At 43.9% G+C, this 11,244-nt stretch overlaps 1 protein-coding gene across 1 annotated transcript in view; it reads left to right on the plus strand.

Moving 5' to 3' along the window:
* Nucleotides 1-4,838: 4,838 nt before the first annotated feature.
* LOC112072127 (galectin-4-like) overlaps nucleotides 4,839-11,244 on the plus strand; it is a 33,358-nt gene continuing 26,952 nt past the window's right edge. The window contains 4 exon segments of the mRNA XM_070439664.1: nucleotides 4,839-4,945; nucleotides 4,948-4,958; nucleotides 7,006-7,094; nucleotides 9,938-10,013. Coding sequence (XP_070295765.1) covers nucleotides 4,918-4,945; nucleotides 4,948-4,958; nucleotides 7,006-7,094; nucleotides 9,938-10,013 — 204 coding nt within the window. The 5' untranslated portion in view covers nucleotides 4,839-4,917.

An 11,244-nucleotide genomic window follows, 5' to 3' on the forward strand; every position in this document is an offset into this window, starting at 1 on the left:
TATCCCCTGCCACAGTCCAGGCCTTATCCCCTGCCCCAGTCCAGGCCTTTATCCCTGCCCAGTACCAGCGCCTTATCCCCTGCCCCAGTCCAGCCTTATCCCCTGGCCCCAGTCCAGGCCTTATCCCATGCCCAGTACAGGCCTTATCCCCTGCCCACAAGTCCAGGCCTTATCCCCTGCCCCAGTCCAGGCCTTATCCCCTGCCCCAGTACAGGCCTTATCCCCTGCCCAGTCCAGGCGCCTTATCCCCTGCCCAGTCCAGCCTTATCCCCTGCCCCAGTCCAGGCCTTATCCCCTGCCCGTACAGGCCTTATCCCTGCCCCAGTCCAGGCCTTATCCCGCTGCCCCCAGTACCAGCGCCTTATCCCCTGCCCCAGTCAGGGCCTTATCCCTGCCCCAGTCCAGGCCTTACCCCTGCCCAGTCAGCCTTATCCCCTCCCCCAGTCCAGGCCTTATCCCTGCCCAGTACAGGCCTTATCCCTGCCCCAGTCAGGCCTTATCCCCTGCCCCAGTCCAGCCTTATCCCCTGCCCAGTCCATGCCTTATCCTGCCACGTACAGCGCCTTATCCCCTGCCACAGTACAGCCTTATCCCCTGCCCCAGTCCAGGCCTTATCCCCTGCCCCAGTCCAGGCCTTATCCCCTGCCCCAGTCCAGGCCTTATCCCCCTGCCCAGTCAGGCCTTATCCCCTGCCCCAGTCCAGGGCCTTTCCCCAGTCCAGGCCCTTATCCCCTGCCCCAGTCCAGGCCTTATCCCCTGCCACAGTCACAGGCCTTATCCCTGCCCCAGTACAGGCCTTATCCCTGCCCCAGTACAGGCCTTATCCCTGCCACAGTCCACTCTCCTTCTCCGTGGGCGACGAAGACATATTTAAACGTGTTAACCTTCGCAGGCTGCTGGCCAGATGGTATCTCTGCCCTCTTCACGACTGTCTTGGTGTGTTTGGACCATTCTAGTTTGACATCATTGAACTTGAAGCTCTCAACCTGCTCCACTACAGCCCCGTCGATGAGAATGGGGGCGTGCTCGGTCCTCCTTTTCCTGTAGTCCACAATCACTCACCTTAGTCTTGGTTACGTTGAGGGATAGGGGTTATTCCGGCACCACCCAGCCAGGTCTCTGACCTCGTCCCTATAGGCTGTCTCGTCGTTGTCAGTGACCAGGCCTGACCACTGTTCGTGTCGTCTGCAAACTTGATGGTGTTGGAGTCATGCCTGGTCATGCAGTCGTGGGTGAAGAGGGAGTACAGAGGGGGACTAACGCACGCACCCTGGGGAGCTCCAGTGTTGAGGATCAGCGTGGCAGATGTGTTGCTATCTACCCTCACCCCTGGAGGCGGCCCGTCAGGAAGCCCGTCAGGAAGTTGCAGAGGGAGGTGTTTAGTCCAGGTCCTTAGCTTACTGATGAGCTTTGAGGGCACTATGGTGTTGAACGCTGAGCTGTAGTCAATGAATAGCATTCTTACGTAAGTGTTCCTTTTGTCCATGTGGAAAAGGCAGTGTGCAGTGCAATAGAGATTGCATCATCTGTGGATCTGTTTGAGCGGTATGCAAATTGGAGTGGGTCTAGGGTTTCTGGGATAATGGTGTTAATGTGAGCCATGACCAGCCTTTCAAAGCACTTCATGGCTACATACGTGAGTGCTACGGGTCTGTAGTCATTTTAGAAAGGTTAGCTTAGTGTTCTTGGGACACAGGACTATGGTGGTCTATCCACATCGACGGGACAGTAGTGGAGACGTGGAAAGTTAAGTTCCTCGGCGTACACATCACGGACAGACTGAAATGGTCCACCTACACAGACAGCTGTGGTGAAAAAGGCGCAACAGCGCCTCTTCAACCTTAGGAGGCTGGAGAATTTGGGCTTGTCACCTAAAACCCTCACAAACTTTTACAGCACAATTGAGAAGCATCCTGTTGGGCTTATCAAATCAAATCAAATGTTATTTGTCACATACACATGGTTAGCAGATGTTAATGCGAGTAGTAGCGAAATGCTTGTGCTTCTAGTTCCGACAGTGCAATAATATCTAACAGGATCTAACAATCCCCAACAACGAACTAATACACACAAATCTAAGGGGTGAATGAGAATATGTACATAAACTAGACTACAGCCTGGAGAGCATCTACAATTTATATAGCTATTTTCAGTGAGTGCTTCCAAAACTGCTTGGAAGGTTCAGCCTCCTAAACTTAAAACCTCAGGAAGATTGATCTTAGTTTAATATGAATCAAATCAAAATAATCACATTGTATTGGTCACATGCGGCACATGGTTAGCAGATGTTATTGCGAGTGTAGCGAAATGCTTGTGCTTCTTAGTTCCGACCAATGCAACAACGAACTAATACACACAAATCTAAAGGGGTGAATGAGAATATGTACATAAACTAGACTACAGCCTGGAGAGCATCTACAATTTATATGCTATTTCAGTGAGTGCTTCCAAAACTGCTTGGAGGTTCAGCCTCCTAAACTAAACCTCAGGAAGATTGATTTAGTTTAATATGAATCAAATCAAAATCACATCACATTGTATTGGTCACATGCGCACATGGGTTAGCAGATGTTATTGCGAGTGTAGCGAAATGCTTGTGCTTCTAGTTCCGACAATGCAGTAATAACCAACGAGTTATCTAACAATTCCACAACAACTACCTAATACAAAACAAATCTAAGTAAAGGAATAAGAATATATAAATATATGGATGAGCGATGGCCGAGCGGCATAGGCAAGGTGCAATAGATGGTATAAAATACAGTATATACATGCGATATGAGTAATGTAAGATATGTAAACATTATTAAAGTGGCATTATTTAGAATGGCATTGTATAAAGTGACTAGTGATCTATTTATTAAAGTGGGCAGTGATTGGGTCTCAATGTAGGCAGCAGCCTCTCTGAGTTAGTGATTGCTGTTTATCAGCCTGATGGCCTTGAGATAGAAGCTGTTTTTAAGTCTCTTGGTCCCAGCTTTGATGCACCTGTACTGACCTCGCCTTCTGGATGATAGCGGTGTGAACAGGCAGCGGCTCGGGTGGTTGATGTCCTTCAACACCACCATTAAGTTTGCTGACGACACAACACAAAACGATGAGACAGCCTATAGGGAGGAGGTCAGAGACCTGGCAGTGTGGTGCCAGGACAACAACCTCTCCCTCAATGTGAGCAAGACAAATGAGCTGATCGTGGACTGTAGGAAAAGGAGGACCGAACAGGCCTCCATTCACATCAACAGGGCTGAAGTGGAGCGGGGCAAGATTTTCTAGTTCCTTGATGTCCACATCACCAACAAACTATCATCATCCTCATCATGGTCCAAACACACCAAGACAGTTATGCACACACCTTTCCCCCCTCAGGAGACTGAAAAGATTTGGCATGGGTCCCCAGATCCTCAAAAAGTTATACAGCTGCACCAACGAGAGCATCCTGATGGGTTGCATTGCTGCCTGGTACGGCAACTGCTCGGCATCCGATCGTAAGGAGCTACAGAGGGTAGTGCGAACGGCCCAGTACATCACTGGAGCCAAGCTTCCTGACATCCAGGACCTGCATATACCAGGGACGGTGTCAGAGGAAAGCCCAAAAAATTGTAAAGAGTCACTAAAGTCATGGATTGTTCTCTCTGCTACACACAGCAAGCTTAACAGCTTCTACCCCAAGCCATAAGAGTGTTGAGCAACATTTTGTTTTACACTGCTGCTACTCGCTGTTATTATCTATGCATAGTCACTTTACCCCTAAACAACATATACAAATTACCTCGACTAACCTGTACCCCAGCATATGACCGTGTACCGGTAACCCCTGTATATATCTTGTTATTGTTATTTTATTGTGTAACTTAAAAAAAATATATTTTATTAACTCTATTTATTGAACTGCTCGCTGGTTAAGGGCTTGTAAGTAAGCATTTCACGTAAGGTCTTCACCTGTTGTATTCGGCACATCTGACTAATAAGTTTGATTTGATTTGATGCAGTGAACTTAGATGCATAACGATACACTCTGGTAGATTGTATGGCAAAAACCGACTGCTGCTATTTGCATTTAAAAAGAAAGGGAGTCACACTAGGAGCTCCGATGCTATTTCTTTTGGCTTTTACCCTTTCTTAGATACATGAAATCCTTTTGAAGTAATACATTATTTAATCTTGCATTTTTTTTATTTTTTTTGTTGTTGTAATTTTCCTGCCTGAAATGTGAAGTATGAAATATTTTCCACAGACGCTTTCCAGTAAAGTTCTAAAGTGACATGCTCTCATTCCATTTTAATTTTCATTTCCGTGCCCAGGTAAGAACACCACCTAGACCAGGTAAGGTTCAACCAATCAAATCAAATGTATTTAATAAATTCCTTTTACATCAGCTGATATCTCAAAGTGCTGTACAGAACCCAGCCTAAAACCCAAACAGCAAGCAATGCAGGTGTAGAAGCACGGTGGCTAGGAAACTCCCTAGAAAGGCCAGAACCCAGGAAGAAACCTAGAGAGGAACCAGGCTATGAGGGGTGGCCACTCTCTTCGGCTGTGCGGGGTGGAGATTTAAACGAACATGGCCAAGATGTTCAAATGTTCATAGATGACCAGCAGTGGTTGTCGAGGGTGCAACAGGTCACACCTCAGGATAAATGTCAGTTGGCTTTTCATAGCTTTTCAAGTACATCACATTAACGTTTGGTAGCTCCAGGCATGAATCGTATTCTAGGCCAGTATGACAATATGGGTCACCCAAACCCATTTCTGTCTCTAACCCGTCAACCTGTTAACCAGCCCCTCTAACCAGCCCCTCCCCGGTTCTCTGTACCTATAAGACTAGCCATCCAGCAGCGACCGTTTCCTGTTCTCTCTGACTCGCCTCTCCTCCGTCTCTCCGTCTGTCTGTCTGTGGATCTCTGAGTGACAGCCATCATGTTCGTTGCTCCACCTGGCTACCAGCCCTCTACAACCCTGTGAGTAGCATGTCTCCTGGTCTAGTGTATACAGATATCATAGATATTTGTCTGAATCTACCATTCTGCGATTCATTCTACTATGTACTATTTACAATCCTTTTTACTCTACGTACCCTCTTGGGATTCTGGTACTGGTTCCAACCAACATTTTAGCTTATATATCAATCTGTGGACCCCGTACATCGAAATGGATTGCATTCAGAGATAGCCCTAGTTCTCGTGAACTCGGGAGTATGGGGGGGCATTCAAGACAACTGGGAAACTTGGAGATAAACGAGGTCAAATCATGACGTCAGTGATCTTCAGGTCGGAGAAAGTCGGAGCTCTAGAAAGAGGCCAGAGTTTCTGAGTTGGAATTCCGAGTTGGATGAACGTTCCACAAATATTTTTCACAGTCGCAGCTTGTTTTTTTCCCCCATAGTTAGTTGTCTTGAACACGTCATATCGCTTTCGCCTATGTGACTATAGCTGTGAAATCTGACTACCTAAAGCTGGGATATCCCAGCCAACCATTTAATTCGCTCTTCCTGCTCTCCATCAACTCCTGGCTGAACGCTACGTCATCGCCATCGWTAAAAGCACGACCCTGTGATTAGGGAGGAAGAGGCAAAACGAGAGAGTTTACTCCTCCCAAAATCTATCCACGTTAAGCAGATCATTATCAAATTATTAAACAAGTGAGTTTTTTTTTTGTATGGCAGAACAATGAGAGAGTTTCAAATTTAGTCAAAGATAAAAATGAATTGCTATTTTGATATGTGAGGCTTATTTGATCCTAATAGAAGTTTGGTAATGCTTAGGTTGTTAGGAGTTTRAATAAGTGTGATGCACGTGACATCCTGGCAACTTTGAGAGAAAAAAAMAATTATATTAGAATTGTCACTGTTGAAATTCGAGACGTCGATGCATGTTCACGAGGCTGGCATAGAATCTCACTCTTCGTTGAATACAGGCCGTTGACATTAACATCGCTCATCAAATATTAAAATAAAACGTCTTAAAATAGCGAGATGTATCCACCAATCCAAAGAGAGGAACAGGCGGTAAGCTTGACAGCCCGCCGTTCCGCTCTGCGGACAAACGAATCCCATTGTTATGGCAGAAACTTAAGCAGCTCATCATGATATCCAGTATCTCTGCACCCATCGGTGCCCCAGAGCGAGACATCTCAGAGGCAAATTTTTTCTGGTCATTGCGGGGCGAGCGGGGAGGGGACAATAAGTAGACCAGAGTCAGCTGTTCCCTCTCTGGCATGAGCATGCCAGATATTATAGCGGAACCATGAGCTTATGCGGAAAAGCATGATAAGTCAACTATCTTCATTTAAAATCCACCATCTTTGATCCTAGTGCCGCAGGAGAGAGTGGTTTCGTTGCTCTAGCATATTCAGCGATCGATTTATAGTTTATAAAAGGAAATGTAAAATAATTCATAGATTTTAAACAAAAAAAAAACACTTTCTGTTTGCCATAGATGGATATCTATATGAGATGAAAAGCCAGTTCCTAACGAGTTCAGGAAGTTAGAGCCCTGTACGGTGTTTCGAAGGGTGGGGGCTAGCCCAATAATGTACATAACAATGTTGTTTATGCATSTTGRTGACATTCATCCAAGGACATCTTGACTTGCATTACACCCTCGCTGTAGAATKATTTTCTCATGAAATAATGTGAGAGAAAAGCTGTAAACGCCACCTGCTACAAGCAGAAATAAAGTTATGGGATAAACTAGAAATGTGACAAATCTGTTTTGATAGGAGGTGGACGTAATCCCCACTGATGAATGTGTGAATGATCTTGTCATGTTTTTGGCTAACCACATTGGAACATCTTTGAAGGCATGAACCGGCAGAACAGGTTATCTAGTGTCATCATCATAACAAGGAAAACCGCAGTAACTATGTATAGTTGTTAAACGGTTATTATTTCCCAGACTGCCTTGCATTTATACTTGTGTATAGTTGTTAAATGGTTATTTCCCAGACTGCTTTGCATCTCTACTTGTGTATAGTTGTTAAACGGTTATTACTGTGTGTTGTGTGCAGAGTATCCCCTATGTGGGGCCGATCTACGGTGGGCTGAGATCAGGGATGTCTATTTACATCCAGGGAGTCATCCCTCACGAGATCACCAGGTGAGAAACACAGCCTCTGAGGATTGGAGGTATGCTACACATTATCAGATTGTAACGTTTGGGCGACAACAAGGGAATTTGTTTACACATTCTTAAATTGTGCTTCTGTTCCTTATTGTTTTATGTAAATTAGCTTCCGATTACAATTTTTTTTTACCTAGAATTGCATCAATGGTCGATGTGTTTATCACGTTTTAGGGGAGACCTAGATGCAGACAGTGTCGAAGTAACAAAAGTTTATGACTAGAACAGGGGCCAGGCAAAACAACAGGTCAAGAGCAGGCAGAGGTCAGTAATCCAGATCAGAGTCAAAAAGGTACAGAACGGCAGGCAGTCTCAGGGTCAGGGAAGGGTCAGGGCAGGGTCAGGGCAGGGTCAGGGCAGAATGGTCAAACCCGGAAAACTAGAAATAAAGGAACTATAGAAAAAGACAGGAGCAAGGGGGATAACCCGCTGGTAGGCTTGACGGACAAAACGAACTGGCAACAGACAAACAGAGAACACAGGTATAAATACACAGGGGATAATGGGGAAAATGGGCGACACCTGGAGGGGGGGGTGGGGTGGGGTGGAGAGAGACAATCACAAAAACAGGTAAACAGATCAGGGTGTGACACATGTGAGTTCAGTACAGAAGATGAAGCTGTGTATTTCATATCAGTTATGGTAGAACAGTTAGTCTTTGCTCTAAGAGCACAATGTACCTAAACAATAAGCATCCCACAGGCTTGGTGTGGTATATAATGGGGTCGTGCACGAGAAGAAGTACCTTTTTGCTCCCTATGTACCTGCATTGCTTGCTGTTGGGGTTTTAGGCTGGGTTCTGTACAGCACTTTGAGATATCAGCTGATGTACGAAGGGCTATATAAATACATTTGATTGATTTGTTTACTCTTCTCATGGAAGACAAGTTACCACCGGCTAAATCGATGATTGAAATGCCTATTTACTCTGTTCCATCTGACTGCGCAATCCACCGTCTCATCAGCCCAGCCAGGCAATTTATGAACTTGATCTCCACTGTAAAAGACATTTAGACATTGTCTCCCATTCTTTTAGACTAACATTTAGTTTTCAAACAGCGGAGATCTGAAAAAATCTTGGTGTCTGTCTCTCTGACATTTTCCCCCAAAAATGTATATTGAAATTCGATCTCCAGCTATCCTATAGTAATGAACGTGTCGGGACGAGACAGACTGGCCCAGCAGCTTTTCTCAGCCTGTCGAAATCATGAATCAGCATTATTTTTGATGGATATAATACACTACGTTCAAAAGTTTTAGAACACCTACTCATTCAAGGGTTTTTCTTTATTTTTACTTTTTCTACATGTAGAATAATAGTGAAGACATCGAAACATAAAATTACACATATGGAATCATGTAGTAACCAAAAAAGTGTTAAACAAATCAAAACATATTTATTTTAGAAATTCTTCAAATAGCCACCCTTTGCCTTGATGACAGCTTTGCACACTCTTGATAATCTCTCAACCAGCTTCATGAGGTTGTCACCTGGAATGTATTTCAATTAACATTATAAGGGGACAAATGCCTGCAGTCTGTATACTACCTTGGAAAAATGTACTCGTGCTCTGCCTCGTCCCTCGAATCGTCCATTATTTCCAAAGTAATTAAAAGAGCGTAGCCGTTTATCCACACATATATTTCCCCCCTCAAACCAGGTGGCTAATCGCATCTCTGCATCTTCGCCAGACATTCACTGTGTGGATGACGGATCAACCCCTCAAGCTGAACCTCGGCAAACGGGAGGCTGCTCTTCCTCCCGCGGAAAGGACTGCCCTTTCCATTGATCTCGCCATCACGTTGACACAATCCATTGGTTCCTTCCTCCCAGAGCCTGCTAAGAACCTTGGCCGTGATCCTGAATCAAACACCTCGTCGTTCTCAACTACATCAAGGCGTGACCCGTTCCTGTAGGCTTAATGCTCATACCAAACAATCGCAGCAGTACGACCCTGCCTCACGCAGAAGCGCGCAGGTCCTAATCCGGCCACTGTTCTAATCTCCCGTCTGATTACTGCAACTCGCCTGTTGGCCCTGGGCTCCCTGCCTGTTGCCAATTTAAACCCCCCCTAACAACTCATCCAGAACGCGCCGCAGCCGTCTGCGTGGTCAAACTGTTTCCCAAGTCTCTCACGTCACCCGCCTCCTCCGCTCTCTCCACTGGCTTCCAGTTGAAGCTCGCATCCGTTACAAGACCATGCGTGCTTGCCCCTACGGAGTGGAGGGAACGGCACCTCCGTACCTTCAGCTCTGATCAGCGCCCTACACCCAAACAAAGGGCACATTGCGTTCATCCAACCTCTGGCGCTGCTCGCTCTCCCACCTGCTGAGCGAAGACAGTTCCCGCCTCAGCCCAGCAGCAAAAAATCTGTTCGCTGCTCGGCACCCCAAGTTGGTGGAAACAAACTCCCCACGACGCCAACGTCAGCCGGAGTCAATCACCACCTTCCGCGAGACACCTGAAACCCCCCACCTCTTAAGCGAATACCTAGGATAGGATAAAGAATCCTTTCTAACCCCCCCCCCCATTAAAAAGTGTAGAGCACTATTGTAAAATGCGGTTGTTCCACTAATATCCATAAGGTGAATGCACCAATTTGTAAGTCGCTCTGGGATAAGACGTCTGCTAATGACCGTTATGTCCCACAATATATACATATAATACATATATATCTATATATTATATATTATACATACATAACTAGGGCTCTGGAGCTCCGTCTGTCGCTCAAATGGTGAGAAAAAAACTCCAGACCCTACCGGTGTTATTGTTGTCCGCTTTGTTCATTCTATGTCCTCTCTAACGCCCCCTCTAGGTTCAACATGAACTTGCAGTGTGGAGAATCTGAGGGCAGTGATATCGGCTTTCACTTCAGCCCTTGCTTCGACAAACTGGGACAAGGTGTGTTTCAACAGCTGCAGGAAGGGCAATGGGTTCAGAGAGGAGATCCACAACATGCCTTTTGTCAAGGGAGACGCCTTCGAGATGTGTATCATCATCAACCAGGAGGGTTACCAGCAGATATAGAGATACTTATAGATAAGAGATACTGTGTGTATATATATACTTTATAGATATTGCTATAGATATAGATACTGTGTAGATATAGTAATAGACACTGTATAGATATAGTGATAGATACTGTTGTAGATATAGTAATAGATACTGTATGATATAGATACTGTAATGATATAGTAATAGATACTGTATATATATAGATATAGATACCTGTGTAGATATAGTAATATACTGTGTGATAGTAAAGATACTGTATAGATATAGTAATATATACTGTATAGATATAGTAATAGATACTGTGTAGATATAGTAATAGATACTAGTGTAGAGATAGTAATAGATACTGTGTTAGATATGAGTATAGATACTGTATAGATATATGATAGATATGTATTAAGATATAGATACTGTGTAGATATAGTAAGTACATGTTATAGATATAGATACTGTGTAGATATAGTAATAGATACTGTATAGATATAGATAGTAGATATATAATAGATACTGTGTAGATATAGTATAGAACTGTATAGATATAGGATACTGTTGTAGATATAGTATATAAACTGTATATAGATTAATGTGTAGATATAGTAATAGATACTGTATAGATATAGATACTGTGTAAAGATATAGAATAGATACTGTGTAGATATAGTGATATATACTGTAATATAGTGATAGATACTGATAGATATAGTGATAGATACACTGTATAGATATAATACTGTTGTAAGATATAGTAATAAGACACTGTATAGATATAGATACTGTGTAGGTAGATAAGTAATAGAACTGTATAGATAGTAGTAATAAGTAATTACTGTGTTAGATATGAGTGAATAACTGTAAGATATAGTGATAGATACTGTATAGATATCAGTGATAGTATTACTGATAGTGTAGATATAGTGTGAGATATCTGGTTAGTAATATGATGATAGTAATAGATACTTGTAGAATAGTGATACATACTGTATAGATATAAGTGATAGATACGTTTAGATATCAGCTATCTACATACTTAGTATAGCTACACAATACAGTACTATATCATATCTACCATGTAACCTTACTCTTCATATATAATATGATCTCTCTCTG

Source organism: Salvelinus sp. IW2-2015, unplaced genomic scaffold, assembly GCF_002910315.2.
Source record: "Salvelinus sp. IW2-2015 unplaced genomic scaffold, ASM291031v2 Un_scaffold1828, whole genome shotgun sequence".
NCBI classification, from domain to species: domain Eukaryota; kingdom Metazoa; phylum Chordata; class Actinopteri; order Salmoniformes; family Salmonidae; genus Salvelinus; species Salvelinus sp. IW2-2015.